General features: G+C 38.8%; 1 protein-coding gene across 1 annotated transcript in view; it reads left to right on the top strand.

Moving 5' to 3' along the window:
- Stxbp5l (syntaxin binding protein 5L) overlaps nt 1-26,729 on the top strand; it is a 239,059-nt gene that overhangs the window by 123,616 nt on the left and 88,714 nt on the right. The window contains exons 11-14 of the mRNA XM_051150549.1: nt 379-533; nt 5,640-5,712; nt 22,095-22,242; nt 23,406-23,473. Coding sequence (XP_051006506.1) covers nt 379-533; nt 5,640-5,712; nt 22,095-22,242; nt 23,406-23,473 — 444 coding nt within the window. The remainder of the gene's footprint in view (nt 1-378; nt 534-5,639; nt 5,713-22,094; nt 22,243-23,405; nt 23,474-26,729) is intronic.

Raw genomic sequence — 26,729 nt, 5'->3', positions numbered from 1 at the left:
TTGAGTCCCAAATATCTATTTGCCAATTGACTATTATAACATAAACTAATGTTATAATGAGTGATAGAGTGGTAGCCAAATAATTTGTGCATACATGTCCCTTTGAGAGTCAGTGAGTACGTCCACTCCCCTCCATCTTGTCTTTCCCCAGTGCTGCCAAATATTGTTACACTTAACCATGAGTTACTCTAATAGCTAGAATGTAGGCCCAGAAAAGGGAAGATGATAAAATAATCAATTGTTAGCTGAGAAACTCAAGTTGGAAAGGCCATTTGCATTGTAGATAATCTCCCCAGAACCTATCATTTAAATGCTTATGTTTTGACTCTGTGTTATCTTAAAGAATGTCATCTCATTACCCCCTTTTTCCCTGTGTAGTGAACCATTTATAATATTCTCTGGTGGGCTGTCATATGACAAAGCTTGCAGAAGACCAAGTTTAACCATCATGCATGGAAAAGCAATCACAGTCCTTGAAATGGATCATCCTATTGTTGAATTTCTAACTTTATGTGAAACACCCTATCCGAATGGTAAGTGGATCAAATGAAACATTCAATTTTAGAAAAAAAAAGTCGATTTTGAAATGACAAGTTCCTAATGAAATTAAGGTTAAATATTTTCAGTTTTGGCAGCAGACATCCCCTGTGGTACAACACTGTGAGCTACAGTTGCTGGCGCAGGTTCTGCAATTGTACCTACTTGGCAAACTGGACAGATGTAGTGCAGCAGTGCTGGCGTTTCAGGTTCTAATATCAGGTAAGTGCTTTAAACTTTGATAAGGATGGTGGAAGCTGAGCTGGGAGGGTCCGATAGGGGTCCGGGGTGAAATCACTTGGGGAAACTGAGGTCTCCTAATAGTCTCTCCTAGACCAGCTCCACCCATCCCATCCCAATGCCAATCAAAGTTAAAGCACTTACCTGATATCAGTGATCTGTAACTCTGGTGGTGCTGCATCTCTTCCACATCTGGCTTTGCTTCAGATGCAGCTGCAGCACATCTGATGACTCTAGGATTGCTGATGTGTGGTTAGTGATTTATTTTAATTTGGAGGATAGTCGTAGGACCATCGGAGGAGCCGTGCATGTATATGTTCATCATCTTGAATAAAGATACAAAACCTTTTGTGAACATAAAAACTAGTCTAACGTCATACAAAAATAAAACCTAATGGTGGTAAACTGTTTTTAAATAACTCTAAAAAGTTAAAGTGGTTAAAATAGAAACCAGAAATGTGACTTTATGATCAAAACAATATCAAAACACACTACATTTTCAAGAGGGGGCTTGTAGTTGTAGAGCAAAGACTATTGGGACTTGGAACAGAATATTTGGATTTATGATTTGTTTTGCCATTTACTAGCTACTAAGTAAGATTCTTACATGTTTATCATGTATGTAAAGGAAATAATTTTACCCCAATATGATGAATGTAAAGGCAAATGAACATATCTTGTTAACTATGAAAATATGTATGTTGTGTTTCATTGCTAAATATATTGATTGTCTTTAACTCATTTAGCTTCATATTTAATATATGTACAAAATAACAATCAATGTAGCACTTTATTTCCTCTGTTACTAGAAACAAATTACCTGCATTTTAAATTAATCAGCATTTATTCATTAATGGTGCTGTGGCCTCCTCATACTAGAAGTAACTTGTTAAACTTACAGAAATATGAGCATAATCTTTACATAAATTGCACAAAGTGTGATTGGATCAATGAAATAACTATTAGTTGTTGAAGTAATGCATGTTTATAATGCTGAGTTACATGGTTCATTGCATACATAATCCACTATTTTATAGCTGGTTGAATGCCTGAAAGAGTCATGTAAAGCCTCATTGAGAAATAGACTTTTTGAAGCAGACCTTATTGAGAATATTGAGTTAAAGTGTTTATAAATTGTGGGGTTTGGTAAGATCAATTTAGAAGAAAATGTCTAAGCTTTGTGGGGGCGTTTGGGGAGATACAGAAGATCTTTGAGGAAACACTAGGATGAGAGAAAGCGTTAGTTTCAGTAGGCCTTGTCTAAGGAATATGTAGGTTTCAAGAGAGACCCTCAAAATCCAAACTGCAGCAAAGCCATTTGTAAATAATATATATTTAATGTAACTTGGTGTGCTGTTTTACTCATGTAATCTCAGGACTGGGGAGACTGAAGCAAGAGGATTGCCATGAGTTCAAGGCTAGCCTAAGCCACATAATGAGTTTTAGTACAGCTGTGCTATAATGTGTTTGAGACCTTGTTTCAAAATAAACAAAAATAAAACAAACCAAAACATTAAAATAAACCCAAGCTACTGCATGTTTTCATACACAGTCACGGTTGTTTTTGCTTTTTAAAAAATTCTTACTCTTCTGTCACATATTACATTCCTACCACCGTTTCCTTCCTCTCTTGCCCTCCAATCCTCTCCACCAACCTAACCACCCCATTCATTTTCCTTCAGAAAATGGCAGCCCCCCCCCAAGGATTTCAACCAAACAGCACCTATCAAGTTGCAGTAGGAAAGGTGCCTAGTCTCAGGGGTTTTGTTTTTCTGTTGTTGTTGTGATTTTTTTTTTTAAAGAAAGAATAATAAGATTGACCGTGTTATTAGAGACCCAAAAAGAAAGAAGACATTTAAAAATATTTATTTATGATTTATCACAGTTTAAATTCTCTTTAGAGATATGCATATGGTGACAGAGAAGCAAAGATTAGAGCCACCTAGGAAGGGGATGTGGGGGAAACAGAGAAAAAAGTAAAAATACAGAACTAAAAGCTAAAGTTAGGAAAACTCCTCCTATCAGGAGCATTAAGATATATCTGAAATAGAAGTAGAGAGCCTATTGTTACAGAGGCCAGACATTATCTGTCTTGTGCATGTAGTCCTCTGAACATCTGTAGCAATGCAAGGATTATTTATAATGATTTTAATAAAGTATAAATCTGCTAAACCATGCACATTCTCCACAAAAGGTTAAATAAGTCTGTTGCTTTTTTTTTTTTTTTTTTTTTTTTTTTTTCAGAAAACTGATAAGGAGGATTGAACTTTTCACTTGTCAGATTTGAGGAGAAGTGGTTTTAACGATACTCATGAGAATATGAATACATTAACTACTCAAATGTTTTTTAAAACTATTCAAACACCAAATATATCAAAACACCAGAAAAGAAAGTCTGCAGCATTATTTATGAAGTTTCCCATGGCCTTTCCAGAGTCTCCCGTGCTACTTACCCTATTATTCTTTTCACTTGTACGTGTACTTAAGTATACATTATCTCGTTTCTTCTACAAATGACCGGATACTCTATTCACTGTCCCAGAATATCTTGCTAATATGTTTTAATTATTCCATATTAGTTAGTAGTAGGGGATTGCAGTCTTCTTTACAGCTACATAATGACAAATGTCATCCCCAGGCTCAACCTAGTGACTCATAACTTTAATGCTGCTGATACTTTTATGACCTCTGATGAGTTAACTCTTCCTCCAAAACCTCAAATGCTTTAAAGTGTTAATTGGATCATTGCCTAGAGTAATAACTAGAATCGGGGCTGGCCAGTTCATGCCTATATTTGGTTTGCCAGTCATCTCTAAGCCTCTCAAATGATGCATTTCTTTTCAGAATAATAGTTATGATAAAACTTTACATCCTTTAGTGGTAGGAGCAAGTGTTAAAAGATGAGGCGCACCAGCCCTAAAAAAGTAATGTAGTTACTATCTACTAGCTATAAATATCATCATATATTTTTTCCTATAACTTTTATAGAAGTTTAAGGTAGTTACAATTGTGCCATTTCAGCAGAAAAGAGACTTCAGGTCCATGAATGTAACTAACACATCCGACAAAACTCTTAGTAAATAACAAGCAAAGAATTGACCCCAATATAAATTCCTAAACAACTTGTTAGTAGCTGTCACAGTACACAAAGGACATCTACAAAGGCGAAACTTGCACTGCCAGATTTTTATTTGTACAGGAACATTAACTTTTGAATGACGTAGCCATCTAAAAATTTAACTTATCTATGACTTTAGTTCCCACATGGTAGTCTCTGCTATTTTATCTTCTAACATGTGATATAAACCTACCTGGCCAATCACTTTCTTGAGGAGAGCTGACAGAGAGAAAAATTTACGGTTCTTTAAACTAAAACCCAAACTGTATTAAAGCAATGCTGAGAAACTTCAGACAACTGTAGAGATAGAGAGTGGGAAAGTCTCAGTATGAGAACAGTTTGGGCATGGAATTGTATCAAGCTATATATACACCATATGGATAACCACCTGAACAGCAGGGAATTCTAGCCCTTGTTCTCATTTAATTGAGTTTTCCTCTGTGGTTTTCTCTCATGTGAGTGTGCGTTGCAAACATAAATTTGAGCAGGCACTGTAGCTTCGCAGGTCGGGAAGTTATTCTGAAGGCTGACTACCCTGGGCTTTAAATTTCCCACCCAAGACTTGAATCCTCTGTACAAAAGACCTGCTGGGCGATTATTGAGTTTAGGATAAATACTTTTTGAACTAGCCTGTGGGAACTGCTGGTATAATGAAAATGGGAAGTTAAAGTTTAATGTCCTAGGTTGAAATTTCCATTTAACCGCTGGTTGCTAATCCTATGCCTCTTCGAACATGCTTTCTTAATACTATGGAAAAAAAAAAATAACACTGTAGCTACTGAGAATCAAAGATCATGTATATAAAATGTTTTCTCACACAGTTTCCTTAAACTGAGAACACCTCCCTCACTGTGGCTTTTCCCACTAGTCCTTTATTGTAAATGGAAAACAGCGCTTTTTTTTTTTTTTTTTTTTTTTTTTGACTCTTAACTAAATCACTGCTCCCAGTCTAAACACAAGTTACATTTTACACTATTACTCTTATTTTCTTATAACTCTCAGTGGATCCTGAATTCTTATTTCTTCACTTGCTCACAGCTAGTAAATATCCCTGGAGCTGAAACTCCACGAGAAAGGTGTATTGTTGGTCTTACTCCTCTTATAGCCTTCGGTTTTTGAGGCAGTTTCTGAGATTATAATGGGGGAAGAATAGGAACAAAGGAAGAATAGAAAGCAGGTTGGATTTTAGAAGCTTGAAAATCTTAGATCACCTCACACTGTTTGCTTTTTGTAGCTTTGTACTCTTGCACATAGGAAGTACCCTTTAAGAATATGCTACACCCTATTGACTTGATGATCACATCCAATTATAGGTGGTTTACTATCATAGTGAGGTGACTGTGTATCACATTCCGGAGAAGCATCATTAGTGCAGCCTCAGAGCATCTCCTCGCATGAGTGAGATATAAAATTCTAAGGTCATGAGTACAATGCTGATCATAAGGCTGAGGTGGTACCTTCCCTCTCTACTAGTAGCCAAGGATTACCATCACCCCATGATTTTTGAAATATATTTGACTATGTATTGTTATGTTTGGTCACTTTTCCTTGTTCTGTTAGAGATATTAACAGTATATCTATCAAATACAACATATATTTTATTAAAGTATACTTTGGCTCATAATTTGGTTTTCTTGTCATTCAAATAACATCTCTGTATGAGATAAAGAAAGTGCAGTGTTGGTGGTGGTTTAAATAAAAGATGCATTATGGAATCTTTTCAATTTCTTCCTTTTTGTTGTAGAATTTCAAGAGCCCTATGCTGTCGCTGTTCTTCTAGAGAAAGATCTCATTGTGGTTGATCTGACACAAGCCAAGTAAGTCATTCACGATGGCTTTTATTGCTTTTAAATTCCACTCGGCACAACAAAAACACAGCAGCTCGTTTTAGATCATTGGCATTGGAATTCTCTAGCTAGTAAGTTACAGAAAATTCTCTGCTAAATTTACAGAAATGCAATTCACTTAAAAGATGAAAAACCAGCCACGAGATTTTGGGTAAAATTGCCAGTCACCTTAAAAGCAGCGTGGATGTTTAGACACCCAGAGCACAAGGAATCACTTTTCCCCCCTTTGCCTTAAAAGCAACTGATAGAAAAATATATAGAGTGTCCCAGCTAGCCACCTGTTAGTGTGTTGACTGCTAGAAGCATATTACACACGCTGAACCTATGTTGAGACTACCCACAGCAGACAGTTCTGATGCCTGGGATTTTTAGTGACAGAGCATGGAGACTAGCTTTTAGTCCTGTTTTTAAAATGAGGAAAATATATAATAAAAAGTGAGGGAGAACTGTTCCATCTCTGAGACATACCAGGAAGACAATGTCTATCAATTTCAAGTCTAACTTTACAGTGAATATGAAGGAGTAGACTCTACCACTGGGGCAGCACCACCTTTTTAATTTTCCTTGCTTCTCTTTCTCTCCATATGATACCTCCCTCCCCTTCCATGATCCCTTTCTAGTTTCATCACATACACATAATTTATTAACTCTAGACTCTGTATATAAGAGAAAATGTGCACTATTCATCTTTCTAAGTTTGCCTTACTTTGCTTAATATAATGATTTCCAGATCTTTTCTTTTCTTGCAAATATCATGATTTCATTTCTGTTTAACAAAAATCTAATTTGTATAGGTACTATGTTTTATTTAATTCATCTGTGTGACCATTGAATTAGAACTATCCATTGGAACCTGGTAAAATCATCAATGGACATATAAAGACAATGGTTCCCCTTTTCCCTAAATCTATCCATAGCAAATAGCCCAGCAGTGAAGAATAGGGCCTCCTGAGACCCACCTGTCGCCATACTAGACTGTTCACAGTTCCATTCTTGTGCATACTTAGTGAAGTTGCCCTTGATTGCTTTGGGTTTGTAGTTGTAATAGCTGTGTCTTACCAGGAGCCTGGAACAAGACTAAGGCTGAGAGTAGTGTACCACTATGGATATGAACAAATATTGTTAAAGGTAGATTGATATTTGTGGGATGCTAGACATCGGTATTCTGTTCCTTACTAGAGACTATGATCTCCATAGCAATGGGTATGCGATCAGATTTACAGAAATAGACATGGATTCTTTCCTATCGAGTGGGTCTCAAATCCAATCAGAAGTTGTTTACCCCCATAATGATAGGGCCACTAATGCACAAATGGCATCCTCTTGCCTTCCAGGTTGATCTTTGAGGTTGTAAAATTCACAGCTGGGTAATACCATAAATACCATTTTTACCCAAGTAGCCCACATAGACGCTTCTACAACTCCAGGACTTCTAGGACTACAAAGCTATCGGTCAGGAGGATGCTTTGGCTCACTTCACTTCCAGTTGATTGTTTCAAACTTTGTGACCATTTCTCAGTCCTATTTGGCCCCCTTTTAGGTTCCTGGCTTCTACTAGAACTCTAAATCGATCATAAAAATTAGAGATTTGAAGCTATGATCTAAACATAGAAAATGAGTGGTGTACATATGATAAAGAGTGTGGTGTTAGTCTTTTTGTTCCTGGCTAACCTTAGTCAGGATAACGTTTTCTAGAGCCACCCATTTACCTGTAAATTTCCTAACGCCATTCTTGTTACCAGTTGAGTAAAATCCCAGTGAACCACATCCTCATTATCTAGTCATTAGTGGTGGACATCCTGTGGCAGTTACAGAATTTCATATATTACATTGGGGTCCTTGATCCATTTGGAGCTGTTTTTTAAAGCAGGGTGAGAGGTGAGGGTTTAGTTTCATTCTTCTACATGCAGACATCTCATTTTCCTAACACCGTTTGTTGTTGTTGTTTGTTGAAAGACAATGTTGTCTTTCCTCCAGTAAGCATTTTTTATATCAGAAATTTAAATGTCTGTAGTTGCCTGAACTTCTATTTCATACTTTTATGCTGCTTCATTGATCATTATATGTTGGAGGTTGGTCTGATGTATTTTGACGCTAATTAACAAAAAACAATCGCACCCGGCCAGGGCAACAGAAGTAAGTGTGGCTAAGGTTCCCTGGCTTAGAGAGACAGAGAGGAATCCTGGGAAGAGGAAGAAAGAAGGGAGACCCAAGGACAAGGTCCTGAGAGAGAGGAGAGGAAGGCCACCATGGCTTAGGTGGAAGAGAAGTATGTGGCCGGCATGGATGGAGATTTGGCGCAGATGAAAAACATTAGCAAGTATTTGAGATTATGGATGGAAGGAGCTTGATAGAAGTTATTAGAGGCAGATGGCATGGGATTGGGGCAGGGATCCCAAACCTGCCCCACTATGGAAAGTAGTTTACAGGATTGATATCTGCCCTGCCTCGGGCTAACTAAGGCTATTTTAAAATATAACAGGTGTCTGTGTCTTAGTTGATTGCTAGTGGATTGTACTGAAGTAGTAACAATCATAGGCCAGATAATAAATATTATTAGTCAGCATTAATTAATTAAAAACAGCAATTATATCTGGGTTTGTGTGTGCGCGCGCATGTGCCACTGCAGCACTCCGTAATGCTATAGCTCTTTTGTATAACTTGACACCAGGTACAACAATGTCTCTATTGTTTTTGCTAAGGATTGCCTTGGCCATCCATGATCTTTTACGGTTCCATATGAATTTTAATTTTTTTCTATTTCTATGACTGATGACTTGGGGGTTTTGATTGGGATTGAATGAATCTATAGATTACTATTTTTAGGACTATTATTTTCATGTTATTGTAACAACCAATGAGCATGGGAAAGCTTTTTATTTTCTGATGTCTTCCTATGTTCTAAAGTTTCCACTGTAGACGTCTTCACCTTGATAGATTTATTCTGAGAGTTTTTAAGGTTATTGCAAATTGAATTATTTCTGCTATTTCTTCCTCATTGGTATATAGAAAAAAACTATTGATGTTTGTTTATTTTGTGTCCTGACACTGCATGGAAAGTAAAAATTAGTTTTAGGAGTTTTATGGTGGGCTCTTTAAGGTCTCTTATATGTAGCATCATATTATCTAGAAACAAGAATACTTTGACTTCTCTTCCTGTTTGCATCTCTTCTCTTGTCATAATGGCCTGGCCAGGTCTTTGAGCACTTTATTGAACAGCAGTGGAGATGGTGGACAACCAAGTCTTTTTCCTGGTTTTAATATCACCTTTTCTTCATGTAAAGTGATGTTAGGTACTGATTTGTCACATGTAGCCAACTTTATTCTCTCTGGAACTTCTCTTGTGAAGGGCATTTGAATGTACTCAATGGCCTTTTTTGAATCTGCTGAGGACTATGTGAGTTTGGGTTTTTAAGTTAGTGTCTATAATATATTTTGTGACTTCACATGTTCACTCACCCCTTATCTCTGGGATAAAGCCAACTTGATTGTGGTGAATGATCTTTTTTTGTGTGCACTTGTATTCAGTTTGCCAGCATTTTGTTGAGAATTTTTGCATCTACATTCTCTTTTGTTGTGTCTTTATCTGATTTTTGGTATTTGAGTAATGCTGGAAGTCTTCCTTTTGTTTATGTCACACAGGATAATGTGAGAAGCATTGGCTGTTGTAGTTCTGCTTTAAAGAGCTGATGTGACTCTGTCTGGACCTGGGACCTTTACAGTTAGGAGGTTTTTTTTTTCATTACTGTTTCAATCTCCTTTCTTGTTGTAAGTGTGTTTAAGTTATTGATCTTGTCTTTGTATAACTCTCATTGTCTGTGAGTTTCTTCATATTCTGTTCATGAGTTTTTAAAGACTTATTATTTTGCGTGACTGAATGATCCAGTTCTTCTACCTTATATTCAAGCTTTGGTAAGATGTATTCTATGTGATCCATTATGTTGGTGAAGCTTTTCAGTGAGTTTTATTAGATTTTTCTGAGACCTTTACATCCAGATTAATTTCAGTTTTTGGTTTTCCTTATTATTTCCATCTCTTCATTGAGTTCAAAGTTAATATCCTGAGTCATTATTATTTATTTTCTCACTTGTTTGTGTTTTCTTGACCTTCAATAAGAAGCTTATTCCTGCCCTCTTTAAATTTATTTCTATGTTTATCAATGTCATCTTAATTTTTTTAAAAACACATTTAAAATTGTCCTTTGATTCTGTCTCTTCAGTTTTGTATAAGGTGTTCTTATTGCAAATAATTACTACAAGACTGATGGTCTTTGGTGAAGACATACAGTCTTGGTTTTCATATTGCTTGTGACTTTGCAGTGGAATCTAGATATCTCAAATTAGATTATTTTTATGTCTTTTGATATGAGGTTTAAGGCCACTATGTTAGAAATCACAGTTGTGGTGATAGAGAAAATATGGGTAATTCTGAAGAGGCAGAGAGCTAAGGGGACATGACTCATATTGGGCAGTACAGCAGCATGGGGGGGGGGGGTCGGTGCAATGTATAGTGATGGGCTGAGTATCACAAGAGGATTCCAGAGGGGTGAGGCATAGGAGACTAATTTTCTTGCTGAGCCTAGTTGTATGGGCCAAGGACCTGGAGAGAGTCCCAGGTAGAATATGGAACTGCATGGAGCTGGGATCTGTCTCTTAATGGGGATTGAGATCGAGGAACTGCTATTGCCTGGAGAACTACAGTGAGATTGGCTTGGGGTCCTGGTGAAGAGTTTGGAATTTGGGGCAATCCTGGGGAGGAGAAAGTAAAGAGCTCTATCTGATGGTGTGGTCTGTGCAGAGTCAAGGAAAAGAAAAGCAGCATTTTAGGGGATCTATCTGGGAGAGAGGAGAGGGGACCTAACCAGTGGCAGCATCAGCATGGAGTCCAAGGAATGGCTTGGGCAGGAGGGCCAGTGGCCTAGAGAAGAGAAAAGAAAGAAGTCATGGTTGGTGTGAAGTCTCAGAGAAGGCAGGTGAGGTGTCGGGAAGCTTAGGGAGTAGGAAGACAAGTGGCCTACCTAGAGGCTAGCTCTGCTCAAGGTCCCAGATAAGACAGGAAATGAGTTTGGTGGACAAGGGAGAAGGATTGAGAGGGACCTACCTAGTGGCAAGAGGTCCTTGGAAAGGACCATGGGGACTTGGGTGGCTTAAGGGTGTAGAGAGTGAGGAGTTTACCCAGAGGCATGAGTGGCAGTGGAGTCTTGAAGAAAGGTGGGCTGGTAGGTGGGCTGCCTGGGGAAGGAGGGAGGGCCCTACACAGCTGTGAGATCAGGCAGTCTGGGAGGCGAGCTGGTTGTCTACAGAGGAAAAAGAGAGGGGCCAGCCTGGAGGCTAGTCAAGGCATGTCCAGGAAAGGCAAGAGGAACAGAGTAACTTAGGGACAAGGAAGCCCAGGGCCTACCTCTTAGCACACTAGGCTAGAGTTCTCTGAAAGGTAGAGGTTGGTTGGTTGTTCTGTTGACAATGTCATCTGCCTTACGGAAGCTTCTCAGCCTCATGAGGTCCCACTCATTAATTGTGGACCTTAGATCCCTGAGCTGTTGGTGTTCTGTTCAGGAAGCTGTCTCTTGTTCCAGGCTCTTCCCCACTTTTTCTTATTACAGATCTAGTGTCTCTGGTTTTATGTTGAGGTTTTAATCCACTTGGACTTGAGTTTTGTGCATGGAACCATGTTTGTAGCAGCCTTATTCATAATAGCCAGAATCTGGAAACAACCTAGATGTCCCTCAGTCAAAGAACAGATAAAGAAACTGGTACATTTACACCATGAAATAATACCCAGCTCTTAAAAAAAAGGAGATCTTGAAATTTGCAGACAAATGGATGGAACTAGAAATGATCATTCTGATTGAGTTAACCCAGACCCAGGAAGATACACATGGTATATATTCGCTTATAATTAGACACTAGCCCAACAGGGATGTCCCCTGAAAGTCTTCACTTAGCAGGAGATTGGGATAGATGTTGGGACTTCCTACTGGGATTCCAGGTGAGAGAGGTATGGGAGAATGGTGACATAGAAGGATCCAGAGGGTCCTAGAAATCTACAAGAAGATCATCAAGGCTGGTGGATCTGGACCCAGGGGGGGTCTGCTCAAACTACTGGTACCAACCAAGGGCAATGCATGCAGTAAACCTAGAACCTCTATTCAGATCTAGCCAGTGGACAACACATTCTCCACAGATGTGTGGAGAGCAGGACTGACTCTGACATGAACTCTGATGCCCCGTATTTGATCACTTCCCCCTGGTGGGGAGGCACTCAGAGGAAGGATAGCAGGCTACCAGGCTGAGACCTGATAGGCTGTGAACATATGGTGGGGGAAGTCTCCTTATGTCAGAGGTCTAGGGGAGGGGAATAGGATGAAAGAGGGAGGGAGGGGGAGAATGGGAAGACACGAGTGAGGGCATAACAATTGAGATGTAATCTGAATAAATACCTAAAAGAAAGAAAAACATATCTATGTTTAATAGGGAATTTGATATATATTTGTGTCTTTAGCTGGTTTTTATATCAATGGCTTCATACAAAGAGTTTTTATTGAAGGCTTTAGAATGTCTTGTGTATAGAATCCTATCATCTCAAAGAAGGGTATTTTCTTTTGTTGTGCCTTTATCTAGTTCTGGTATCCAGGTAATACTGCTTTTGAGCAGTGAGTTTGGCAATGCTCCTTTTCTTTTGATTTCATGGGACAGTTGGAGAAGTATTACTGGTAGCACTTCCTGAAGGGTTTGGAATAACTTGGAAGTAAATGCATCTGTTCCTATGCGTCTTTGTGGGAAGAGTATTACTGCTTTAACCTCATTGTGGGTCTTACTAACTTATTTACATCTTATTGATTTAGTTTGGTAGATCATATGTATATCTGGGAATTTATACATTTATTCTAGATTTTTCTTTTTTTAAATGTTTTAAAAATATTCCCTAATAATCTCTGTATTGAGGTCTATTGTAACCAAACCTTTTTCATCTGTTAATTTACATCTTCTCTCTTCTCTCCTCTTCTCTCTCCTCTCCTCTTCCCTTCTCTTCTCTTCTTTCTTTCATTTTTTGGTTGATTTAGCTAACATTTTGTCAATCTTTTTTATCTTTCAAAAACCCAACATTTTATTTGATTGACTCTATGTCTTCTTATTTTAGCCTCAGTTTCATTAATTTTTGATTAGTGTCTTTTCTTGATACTGTCTATGCTTGAGTTTGGGTTGTTCTTATGATTCTACATCCTTGAAGTATATTATTAGATTATGTATTTGATATCACTCCGATTTTTAAATATAAACATTTAAAACTACATGCTTTTCTCTTAAAACTGTTTTGCTTTGGACCAGAGCTTCAGATGTGTGGTGCTATCATTTTCCTTTGATTGTAGGAATGTAGTAATTTCCTTGCTAACTTCTTCGATGACTTCCTGGTTATTGAAGAGTCCATTCTTTATTTTTTAAGTATTTGTGTAGATGCCTTTGGTTTACAGTTTTATTCCGCTATGCTCTGATAAGATACATGGGATTGACTATCTGAATAGGATAACTTATATTTTGAAAACTTGTTTTTGTGGCCTATTAACATGACATATTTTGACTTAAGGTGTAGTTTGATGTTTCTTGGTTGATTTTTAGTTAGAATAACCTATGTAAAGATGAGAGGAGGGTGTTGAAGTCACCCATTCTCTTGTATTAGGACCTGACTTTTCATTTCCTTTAGGGTTTATGAAATGTGAACCTCGACATCTTGTACATACACTTTTATATTTTTTATTTTGCCTTAGTGAACCATTCATTTTGTTAATGTGTAGTGACTTTTTTATCTCTTTGATGGATGTTGGCAAGGGAGCTCCTTTATCAGCTAATAGAATAGTTACACTATGGTTTAAAGCTCGTTACTTGATAGATTGAGCTCCATCATTTAACTGTAGGTCTGTGATTGTCTTTGCCAATGAGATGTGTTTCTTGGAGACAATAGATAATTGAAGAAATCTTGGTGTTTAATCCTGTCCGCTGCTCTCTTTATTATTGTTATGATGATTTGAAGCCATTTATATTTCAGGTTTTATTTAGGGAAATAAACTTTCATGGTTTGTGCTTATCTTTAAATGCCCTCATTTTGCTTTGCATTTTTAAAAGGTGGTTTTGCTATATATAGCCATCCTGCTTTTTAGCTATTTACTTTCAGGGCTTGAAATATATCATTCTATGCTTTCCTGAATTTTAGGATTGCTGATGTGATATCTGATGGTATTCTGGTGTGTTTGCCTTCGTGGGTGAGTTGGTAGTTTTTCCTTTATGCCTTTTACACTGTTTCTATGCTGTGCAATATTGACTTCTTAACTACAATGTCTTGGAGATGCTATTCACTGGTCATGTCTGTTTTTTTAGTTCTAAACTCCCCTTGTGTTTGAATATAATTTCTTTCTCTACATTTAGGGAATTTTCTGCTGTCATTTTATTGAATTTGGTTATTTATGCCTTTGGATTTTATCTCATCTCTTTCTTCCCAGTGAATTCTTAGTTTTGGTCTCTTGAATGTATCTCAAAGGTCTTAGAAATATAGGTATGCTCATTTTCTATATGTGTTTAAATGGACATATATAAATAGCTTAATCTAAGAACTATAGGCAACTAAGGACTTCTAAGAGACGGGAGAATTAGACATCCCCAGGGATGAGCCCAATACCAAGTGGTCAATTCTGAAGTCATATACATATGAAAGTAACAGCAGATGAACTCACCAGGGTGTTTTTATATATTTGTGCATATATATAACAATAATAATTAAAGAAAAAAGGCCAAGAATCTGAAAGGAAGCAAGGAAGAGGGATGTGGGAGGCATTAAAGCAAGGAAAGAGAATGGAGAAGTTATGTAATTATACTTTAATTTTATCAGAAAAGTAAATGTGTTGTCATGAAATTGTTCTCCATCACCAGGAACAAGTTTTCTTTCTTTTCAAAAATTTAGTCTTTGATTTTTTATTTTTTATTTTTTTTACATAATACAATTTGTTCCTACTCATTCTTCACCCTGACTTACCGTATGATACTCTTACTGCCACCAGGTCTTCTCTTCCTTCCACCAGGTATAGACCCAACTTTCATGTCTTTTTGTTTTGCTTCGTGATCCACTGAGTTTAACCAGGGCCACTCACATGCCCTGGGTTGTTAATCTATCTAGAGGACCTTGAGTAACTAACTCATCAGTGGCTACATCAGTGACGCCAGATACTCGTCATCCTCATCAGTCCCTGTCATTAGCTTCCCAGGGTTGCATGGGACCCATGAGCACCTTCATTTTTATGGCTGAATGGCTACTGGCTTAGTCTTCTACAGGCTCTATGCAGGCAACCCCCAGATGTTGTGAGTTTCTGGGTGCCACAACCATGTAATGCTCATAATGCAATGTTTCACAGCCCTCATTCTTCATCTGTTCTTCATTTCCACTCACTTTTCTGCCGTGTTCTTTGAGCCTTGGAAGGGGGATTTAATGCTGAACACTCAACTTATTATTATTACCAACTTATTGTTAGCCCCCTGCCCAGCCATGGGTGTCTGAGTTAATCATCATTGAGTGCAGAGAGAAGTGTCTATAACCAAGGCTTAGGGCAACCAGAGTCTATTGGAATGAACAAATATTTAAAGTATGCCCTTTACTAAAACAACAGTAATAAGTTCGCCCAAAAGTCCATGATTCCCCAGCTATGGACCTTTGATTAATCAGCAACTCCCTCCTGCTGTGTGGGTTTCAGATCTGATTGGATGTCATTTACTTACACTCCCATAGCAGTAGAGCCATTATTTTACAAGGAAACCTGCTTGGTTGATATTGTAGCATATATTGATTTCAAGTCTAAATCTGACTTTAGATGATTGCTAATTTTGTTTCCCCAGCTGCTGGCATGGCAATTTCTAGAACTGTAAAGGCTAGCCAGCAAGGTGGAAGCTTCCAGCACAGTTATAACACAGTTCCTCTATATTGTACAACCAAAGTATGTGATATCTTCAGCAATAGGCTCTTACTATCCAATTCCAGTGCACAGCCAATGGAAATACCCATCGCCTGTATAGTTTGAGGGACCTCTTGGGACTTCCTGACCAATGACTCTAAGGGAGGGAGCTCCCACCTGGGAACTTTCATTTTATAACCTATGCCTTCTGGGATCAGCATCATTTACCCATGGATGATAGTACCTCCATTTAAAGTCTTTTAAAATTATATTTTAAACTAGTTTGTAAAGTAGCAATTTCCATGTTTTTTTTTTTCATACTTGCTTGATGTTGGTTAACTTTTTTCCTGCACCCCATTTTGGCCTCTGTTCTTCACTGCTGTCCTCATTTAAACCTTGCCATCCAGAGAATTCCAGCTGTTTTCATGGTGCATGTGTCCTAGCATGCCCAATGACTTTAGCCAGGGTCATATGCATGAGCATAGAAATTAAGCTTTCCACTGAAAGATGGGCTTGACAGTGGCTACGTCACTGAGCACAATGACCCTCTTTCCCCTAGAATCCATTATTAGCCAATAGTTCCCTTGGAAGAGGCAGGGTCCCATGAGCCTCTGATCGAACTATGACTGAGTGCTGACAGGCTCAAGCTACTGAACACTGCAGGCTTAGTTCAGGCAAGCACATCTGTCATGTGTTAATGATTGCAAAGGCAGTGTCATACCCAGATGACAGCATTTCATAGCCCTTCTCCTTATCTTCTGGCCCCTCTTCTGTGATGTTCCCTGAGCTTTGGAGGGAATAGAATAAATGTCTCATTTATATATAGTATGACTATTTCCCCTAAAATGACCCAATACTTAACAATCTCTTGTTATAGGTACCATGACTCTCTGCGTTCACCATTATTCACTGGAGAGAGACATCTAAGTGCAGTGTTTGTTCTGCTCCTTTCAGTAGTTTGTTTGCTTTATTTTTATCAATTTATGTTTTCCAGGGCTATTTAGAGGAAAATTGAATTTTTGACCACAGAAAAATGGTATTTAACTACAATCCAAATGCTAACATGTAGTATCAGACACTTTATTACTTGACTTATGTCCCCAGTAAGCGTTGGAAACAGGCACAAAGATACCACTGGGTGTGCGTGTGTAGCAATTTATAGTTTTGTAGAGCTAAGAGTATTAAAAGTTATGAAGTACAAGGAGAAAGAAATTGAGTAATGGGGACTTAGGGGGATAAATTATAAATAGAAAGTATAAGGACTAGAGTCATAATAAATAATAAAGAAAATGTTGTAGAATGGGTTCATAAAAGGAACGGACAGTAATAGAAACCTATTCATGAAAGCTACGTATTAAAACCACACCACTCAGCAACTGAAGTGAAAGTGTAATTTAAAATGAACTGAAATAGGTATTAAAACTAAATAAAAAATATTATAAAAATCAGTGTCTCTTCTAATCTTCATGAGTGTGGTTCCCTCTGTTCCTTTGGTGTCTTCTGTAACTGGCACTGGGTGAAGGGAGTGTTTCTGGTCCTAGTAATTCAAATGTTGGGCTGGCACCCTCATGTGTCACCCTGCCTTCTCTGGGAGTCTCACAGTCTGAGGCTCTATACTCATCCCTTGAGGGTTGTGTTTGGCATGATAATGATCATACTTTCTGCATAGAGTGTGCAGTGTGTCAGGCTCTGAGGGCTATGGACAGCATGGACCCACTTGCATTTAACCGTACTCTTCTCTTCCCACTCAGATCTCTCTTGGGATTTACTAATGCACCACAGTCCTTGCCTGAGAGTGTGTGCCATGTTCAGTTTCTGTCTCATGTTTCTATGTTGTTCCTCACTTAAGGCTGTAATGGCTGTGGTGTCTTCCATCATTCCTTTAGGGTGGTTACTCTGGAGACTTGGGGGGCATTTTATATTCAGCCCCTGTATTGCACTTCTGTTGCAGTCTCCATGGCCTGCATTGGCCATCTGTCTATCCATCTTAGCCCATTTCCTGGTCATCTCTCTTTAGCCTTCTCATTCTTTCTCTAGTTGGTATTCCTACAGGACCTGTCCTCAAGAGGGGGCAGTACCTCCTTAATGGCTACCAATGATCTCGGGCCCCAACAGGCAGCAAGTACAGTTAATGCCCACCTTTATCTGCTGCACAGGTTTTATAGATTTCACCTCAGCTTTATGGTTTTTCTCTGTATCAATCTTTTCTTCATGTTCGAGCTGACTGTGTGTTTCTGATATTCCCTTAGGAATGAAGTCTATTATTTTATTTTTAAGATGTATTTTTATTTTCAGTTATGTGTAGGGGTGTGTGTGTGTGTGTGTGTGTGTGTGTGTGTGTGTGTGTGTGTGTGTGTGTGTGCGCGCGCGCGCGCGCGCGCACATGGGGGTTCAGGGGCTCATGCTTTAGGAAGCTGCCTAGAATGGAGCTAGAAGAACAGCAGGTGCTCTTAACTGCTGAGCTGTCTCCCCAGCCCCAGTCTATTCTTTTATTAATCCTGACTCTCAGCCATACAGAGATGGCTTCCATACCACCATTGTTCCCTGACTTATTCTTTCTCTAAGAAATTGCAATATATTTTATTAATATATAATTTTCTTGTCATTAGTGTTCAACTAACATAGCCCATATCACTTATCTGTCTAATGACCTCTAATGACCACCAAATAAATTAATTTCTTTAGTTTATATACATACCAAAATTTTTATTTTAGTGAAATATGTGTAACACAAATTTCTATTTTATATATTTATTCTTATGTGTGTATGTTCTATGGGGTGCATGCATGTGAGTGTACACATGCATACATCCATGTACATGTATGTAGAGAACAGAGGAGAAGAGGTCCTCTTCTGTCGCTCTTCTGCTTATCACCATTAGCTGAGACTCCTCACTGGACTGGAAGCTTGCTGCTTCTACAAGGCTGGGTTGCCAGCAAGGTCCTGAGACTCACCTATCCCTTCTTTCCAGTTGCTGGGTTCATAGGCATGATCAACTGGGAGCTGGGGATTTGAACTAAGGTCTTCTTGCTTTCACAGAAAAGTGTTCTCACCCATTGAGTTACTTGCCCAGCCATGTTCTTATGGTTTTTATTATCTTACGTTAAGTATGTAAATAAACATTTTGAAAAAAAAAAAACCTTTTGTTTACTTTGACAACATGATTAAAACTTATGTAAATTTCCACTGTTGTCAACTATTAGGTAATTTAAATATCAAAACTGAGTATATTCTATTTCTTTCAAATAGTTACCTCTCAACCCCATTGAATGTTAAACAAATTATAACTTTATGATCTCTCTTCTGCCTCCCCCACCATCCTTAGCCTTCACTCTTTTATATACTTTTTAACTATTTACTTTTATATATTTATTCAAGCAAACACTATGGTGAACAGTTTTTCTCTCTTAGCTCTTGGAGATCCCCCCCCCCCCTTTTTTAATTGAAATCGAGCTATAGCGTTTCTATTGTGTAAGATAACTTTTAACTTTACATATCATATTCTTCCCCTCCACCCAGTCCTACTAGATCCTTTCCCCTCCCGTACTCATCCAACTTTACATGCCTTTTCAAAAAAGAAGCAAAAAAATACAACAACCCCCAAACCAAGAAAAGAGGATAAAAAAAAAAAACCCAAAACATACACACACACACACACACACACACATACACACACACACACACACACACACACACACACTGTGGAGTCCATTATATGTCAGTCAGCTACTCCTGATGATGAAGCCCACCAGTGCCTAGCATTTCACTCATTCATTCACTTTTTAAACTATAACAAAATTAAAATATTAGATAAAAGCTATCACATTGAAGATGGACAAGACAAACCAGCAGAAAGAAGAGAGATGAGAAGGCATAAGGACCAGAAAGACACTTGTTCTCATGCTCAGAATTCCATAAAAAACAAAACAAAACACTAAAGTGGAAGGCATACTATATACCCAGAGGACCTGGTACAGACCTGTGAAGGCCCTAACCCTGCTTCAGTCTCTGTGAGATCATATGAGCTTTGGTCATGTTCATTTAGAGGGTCTTGTGACTTCTGTGATATCTTCCATTCCCTCTGGACCTTACACTCTTTCTGCCACCTCTTTTGTGGGGTTCCCTGAACTCTGAGGGGGGGATTTGATGGAGACATCCCATTTAGGGCTGAGTGTTTCAGGGTCTCTCTTTCTCTGCATAATGTCTGGCTGTAGATCTTTGTATTTTTTCCCATCTGCGCAAGGGGGAGCTTCTCTGATGATGGACGAACAATCAGTGAATATAGCAGAATATCATTAGGAGTCATTTTATCACTGTTTTTAAACCATTATTTGGTTTTTACTTTAGGTCCTTGGGTTATTTAGTCTCAGATTTTTGGTCACCCAAGCAGTGCCGGGTATGGGCTCCATCTCATGGAATGGACCTTAAATCAAATCAGTTATTGCCTGGTTACTCCCACAAGCTTTGGGCCACCATTGCCCTAGCATTTCTTGCAGGTACAACACCATTGTAGGTAAAGGATCTGTGGCTGGCTTGGTGTTTATGTGTCTCTTTTGGTAGCATGTAGTGTATGGTCCTGTACCAAAGGCTCTGAAATGTATGGATGAGGGCTCTATGTAGGCACCTGCTCAACACCTCTACATTCAATGAGTTGTGTAGGTGTTGCGTTCAGCAATGGAGTCCTACTGTCAGTTTGTGGAGCGCAACCTATAGTCTTGGCAATAGCCTGGATCGTTTGGGGATCCCCCTGGGAGCCGTTTGGCCTACTATTCAATTAGATATGACCCAATGCCAGTACTGGAAGCTACATTTGGAGACAAAAGATGGCCAGCTGGGAGTGTGTCCCCCTGTTATTTGGTGTTTTCATTTTGATGACCTTCATATATTCATATTCATATATTCATATATATATGAAGCTTCTATGACATTAGGTCTCATTAAACCCCTCAAATGCTCCTTAGTTTTCTCTGTCTCTCCCATTATTTCCCCCTACACCCCCTTTCTCCTCTCCCTCTCTACTTGATCATCCCATCCCATGCTCCCACTTCCCTTTTCATTTCTCACTTGTACATGGAAGTACTTGTGGTAGGGATGAGATTTAATAGTAGAGCACGTGCTTAACATGTGGAAGGCCATAGGTTCAGAAAGAAAATTAGATGCCTACATTAAAAGGTTTAAACTATGTTTTTCTCCCATACATTGTGCTTACTCTTTGCTTATAGGCTAAAGTAATGCTTCTCAAGCACCCTCACTGTGTTGTTTGCTGTTTTAGGAGTCCATCATTGTTCCTTACAGCTGTCACCAAATGTAGCTGGAGGTCTGCTCTTCAACGCGATTCATTCTCATTCTCCCCTAACTATTAATCTTAACCATGATATGAAAAAAAAAATGGTTTTTTCCTTTCATTTTCTCTCTCTCTCTCTCTGTTTTTTTTTTTGTTTGTTTGTTTGTTTTGTTTTGTTTTGTTTTTTTAGTTTTTGAGACAGGGTTTATCTGTGTAGCCTTGGCTGTTCTGGACTCACTTTGTAGACCAGGCTGGCCTCAAACTGACAAAGATCTGCCTGCCTCTGCCTCCCAGGGTGTTGGGATTATAGGCGTGCACCACCACACTTGACTAAGAAAATCTATTTTCAGTAAAAAGGAGAAAATATGATACAATTAACAATTTGAACTTTGAAATCAATAATTTCTAATGTACTGTTTACCCCACTTGTCATTAATTAAATATGACTTCTTCCTCCCCATCTGATTTTGCATATGCTGTTGTCCTAATCTGAAATACCATGCTCTTTGCAGCCCTGCTGATTGGCAAAAGGCAACTCTTGAGGCTAGCAACATGGCTTAGTGGATAAGGGCACCTGCCACAAGGCCTGAACCCAATCTCATATCTTTTGGCTTTTACCACAAATATATTTTAAAAACTATGTATCTTACTATGTAACTCTATAATACTATAATACAAATACAAATGTTTACTATTTTAATACAAATAATAAAAATATTTTACAATTAAAGGTACAATATATCTTTAAATAGTATAAAGGTATCGTAGTAAAATGTTAGATAGTAACATTTAAAGGTATATTATACCTTTAAATATAATCTAGTTGATATAAATTTTAAGACAATATACCTATTGTGTAATATCTTAGTTTAATTCAATTATTATATTCACATTAACAAAGTGTGTCATGTAGGATGCTGGAAGTCTGGAAAGAAAATTAATCTCTGTTATTATTAACATCTCATTTTATAAGTAATTATATATTTAAAGTATTCAAGTAAAATGATTCTTTTTATGGTACTGAAAAGAGTGAAGCTTATGATGTTTATAAGCATTTTATGACTTGATTATGAAAATTATTTCATGTTTTTATCTTTGAAAAATAACTCTAATATATTATCTTTATCTATTAGTTTTCCAATCTTTGAAAATCCCTATCCAATGGACATTCATGAGTCACCAGTTACATGCACAGCATATTTTGCCGATTGCCCTCCAGATTTGATTCTAGTACTCTATTCTATAGGAGTCAAGCATAAAAAACAAGGATACAGTAATAAGGTAAATTCTTCCTGTATTTGTATGTACAGTCATGCTTTTTCTTGTCACTCTATATTCTGACTTTCCACCCAAGGCAATTTCAGTGAAACTTTGGAATTTACAAGATGACATTGTCAAAGATGTAACAGGAAGTTCAGCTTCCTGACTGTGGCATAGCCCTTAGCCTATAAGATGACAAATTTCCCATATACTAAGTCTGTAATTACATACTCAAATCTATTTATCAATCGTGCTTATTTTTGTATTACATATATGAACTATCAGAGTCATAATAAGTACCCTTTAATTACTTTACATGGATCAGGTTTTATAAAATTCAAGAACCAATTCTTCATAATTTATCATGAGAAAGACAAAATTAAGCTGGGCGTAGTGGTACATGCCTTTAATCCCAGCACTCGGGAGGCATTCAAGGCCTGCCTGTCTACAAAGTGAGTCCAGGACAGCCAGGGCTGTTACACAGAAAAACCCTGTCTTGGAAAGCAAAAACAAAATTAAAAAAATAAAGACAAGCCAAGTGGCAGTAGTGCAGGCCTTTAATGCCAGCTCTTGAGAGGCAGAGGCATCAGGATCTCTGTGAACTTGAGGCCGGCCTGGTCTACAGAGCTAGTTTCAGGATAGCCAGGGCTACACAGAGAAACCCTGTCTCAAAACAAAACAATCAAAGAAGAAAGAAAAAATTATTAAAACATTTTGCTAACATGAGATTTTTTCCTTAATGTTTAAGATTCAAGTATTTATAAGTATCACAAACTATCTAATGTGGTTTCTGGTATTGGTCCAGCATCACTGAAATGTACAGTTCAGAGAAGCACTAGTTCCATGCTGTTCTAGGCTAAATGGCACCACAAAGCTTGTTGGAAATACACACTGCATGGCATCTGTTCAACAATGTATATAACCAGTTAAAAATGCTTCACTTATTGGTTCATATAAATGGTACTATTGGCTAAAATCTATTTTGAAAGGAATTGTTATTCTGCATTTACAGATCTTTTTGTTTAACGAAAGAATTGATGATAACTATGCACTTCATTTATGGCTGTTTTGTAATGAGTTGATATTCAATCTTCTTTTATTATTTTGTAACATTTAATTATAAAATTCTAAGCCATGTAATATGAAAAATAAAACCTACGTATTCTCCTCAATAATATATTTAGGAATGGCCAGTCAGTGGAGGAGCTTGGAATCTCGGAGCACAAACTTATCCAGAAATTATTATTACTGGGTAAGTAAGATGTTTTATGAATTATACATTATAAAAAATTATGTTATAAATTTAACAACAATAAAATATTTGTTAAGTCTTGACACATTCATGTAATTGTGCCCTATGCAGATAAATCTTTTTTTTTTTTTTTTTTTTTTTACAAAATAAGAATCTAAGAAATAGCTTTAAATCATAGTTCTTGGCTTTGATGAAAAATGCAATCAAATTGCTGGGAGTAGAATTATAACCGCAGAATTATATTTAGGTTATATTACCAGATGAATCATAAGAAAATTATAAAAGTCATAATAAAATGATGGGAGAGGTTCACAGGAAATACTTTATTGGAAGTAGTAGAATATTAACTTCAGGAAAGTCCTTAATAAAACATCATGATTCTTACAAATTTCAGGAATCATGCTTTATTTCCGCATTGCTGTGGTTGCGTGTAAGGCATCCTCCATGGCTCACGTAGTGCCGTCTTGATGTCTACCTAGTAGTGCTATCATGGGAGAAAAGAGACACTGCAGGAGGTGCAAGCCGGCTGGAGGGAGGAGGCCGCTGCCTGCATGCCTTGAAGGGTTAGGAAAGAGGCCGCTGTATCATGCCTTGTGCACTTCCTCTTTTTTACTTTGCTTCCTTTCCAATCTCCTTTTGTAAATAACTTGTCACATGCTTCTGCTGCCATGATGTGACCTGTTCTGCCACACCCTCTCTGCCGTGATGGACCATGAATCTGTGAACAAAATAACCTTTCCTTTCTCAAATGTTTAAGTTGAATATTTTATCTTTGTGACAAAACATTCATCAAATGGCTAAAATTTTCTTCAAAACTCATAGCATCAGAAATGTCAGTACCTTGGAGACCAATCTTCCTCATGTTCTAACATTAAGAATAATATATATATATGCACATATGCATATATAGAGAGAAATATAAAATCTACTTGTTAAGATTTTTAATAGGATCACATAACAAATTTTGCATTAATGGTGACAAGTTTCTCATGTATCCCAGAATTTGACCTGAGGAAGCCAGTAACCTGAGACTGTGACCAGATACTAGCAAAAGACATAACTGAAGTGATTTCTTCTTAGCCAAAGAATAAAAAAAGAGCATCCCAGTGATACATGGATCTTCAACAAGCTAGTGTCTCTAAGATAAATCACACACACACACACACACACACACACACACACACACACACACACACACACACACACGGCCCAACCCATTCCAGCAAAGGCCAAATTCAAAGCTTAGACTTTCATCATCACCCGGCTCTAAGAAGTATTCCAGCTTCTCTTCACAGAAGGCAGAGTGGAGACCTGAGATTTTCCCCTCCACTGAGTAGAACCCATGTCTGGAGATGTCAGTAGAAACCGCATGGGGCCAGGATTCCCAGCGGCCAGCACAAATGAAGAGCCAGTAACGCCAATTCCTTCGTCAGTCACAGTCATAGAAGGCAGGAGAGGAGCATATGGACAGTGCTGGAGAAGCAGTTACAGAAAGGCTGCTAAAGACCTACTGCAGTTCTCAAGAAACAAATAAACAAAACAAAACAAAACAAAAACCCATGCACCTACAGAGTCTAGACGTTGGAATGAACTCCAAGAAATCCACATATAGATATAAATCTTGGTCAAACTTTGCAAGAATAAACAGTAAGTAAAAGGTTGAAAGACACAAGAGAGAAAAGCTATCCCATATATAAAACTAAGCTAATATGCTGAGTGACTGGTTGTGCAGCAGAAAGCCCTGAGGACAGTCAGGACCCTGTCTTAGTTAGGGTTTCACTGCTGTAGAGACACCATGACCAAAGCATCTCTTATAACAGAAAGCACTTAACTGGGGCTGCCTTACAGTGCAGAGGTTTAGCCCATCCTCATCATGGTGGGAAACATGGCACCATCCAGGCAGACATGGCGCTGGAGAGGAGAAGGAGCTGAAAGCACTACATCTTGTTTCCTAGGCAGCAGGGAGAGACTGTGTACCACACTGGGCATAGCTTGAGCATAGCTGACCTCAAAACCTGCCTCCACAGTGACAAACTTCCACAAACAAGGCCACACCTGCTCCAATAAGGCCACACCTCCTAAGAGTGCCACTCTCTAGGGGCCAAGCATTGAAACACATGAGTTTATGGGTGGGGCCGTATACCTATTCAAATCACACACAATTGTCCACTAGGCTTAGGTACACAGGCACAAAAATAGGAAGCAGTAGGTTTGTTTGCATGCTTGGCCAATGCCATGTGCCCGCACTGCAGTTTGCCCTACATAGCTCGTCAACAGCAATGGACACTTTACCACGACATTGCTTTGTGCTGTGTGCAGTGCCTCTGGCTGAGGGCCAGAAGTACTGTGAACATGACTTCCAAATGCTATTTGTTCCATGCTGGGTTCTGCGGTGAGTGACGGTGGTGACCTGGCATCCAGGCTGTTTCCTTTGTGAGCTGCTTTGTGGAGCTGGCTGACCTGGCATTTGGGGAGAACACAGGTAGGCGCGACTGGCCTTGCCACAGCTCATCTGCCAGTTGTCTCCTGGCCGTTGATGCGCAGCCCCTCATGTGATGGCGCCTCCTAACCAGACTACTTCACTTAACTCCCGCTGTGGGATGAGTTCCACGGCCTGCTGTGCCATGACATGATGGTTGTCCCCTTCTGCGGGGCCTGCCATGGGCCCACTGAGGGCTGTGTAGTAGACACACTGGGAAAGCAGCGGCGTGTGGAGCACTTTGTACCAAGCGTGAGAGGACATTCCTGTAGCTGCAGCACTACGAGAAGAATGGCCTGAGACGGACTGTGAGATGGACTGTAATCAGAGCTTTGGGAATGGATGTCTGCGCCAACTGCAGTCACGTGACCGAGGGTGACAGATCAAACTCAGGGAGTTCTTTATGTAGCCTGTGTGTAAGAGGTGCTCGCTCCTAAAGGGTTCCCCCTGGAGCTGAAGACGAGACTGAAGAAGCTGTCTGATCTGACCTCCCACAAGGCCCAGCCCAAATTTATGGACATCAGTTCAGTCTGAAGGTCGTTGGACTCCATTTACCTGCCTGCCGAACCTCTGCCCTCACTTTCCTGCCCAAATTTCTGCTTGGCCATCTTCCACTTCTACTCTGTCCCAACCTCCTTCCTGTTACGTCACCCTTTCTGTTCCCAGGCTGCCCTGGTCTACACAGTCCTTTATTCTGTGCTGAGTCCTGGCCCAGCCTCATAGTCAGTTCATCTTATGCCCACGTCTCCAGGCATGGGAACAAAGTGGGGGGGGGGG

This window comes from Acomys russatus, chromosome 8, assembly GCF_903995435.1.
Source record: "Acomys russatus chromosome 8, mAcoRus1.1, whole genome shotgun sequence".
NCBI lineage: Eukaryota > Metazoa > Chordata > Mammalia > Rodentia > Muridae > Acomys > Acomys russatus.
The sequence above is the reverse complement of the archived record's forward strand: the minus strand, read 5'-3'. Positions and strand labels throughout refer to the sequence as shown.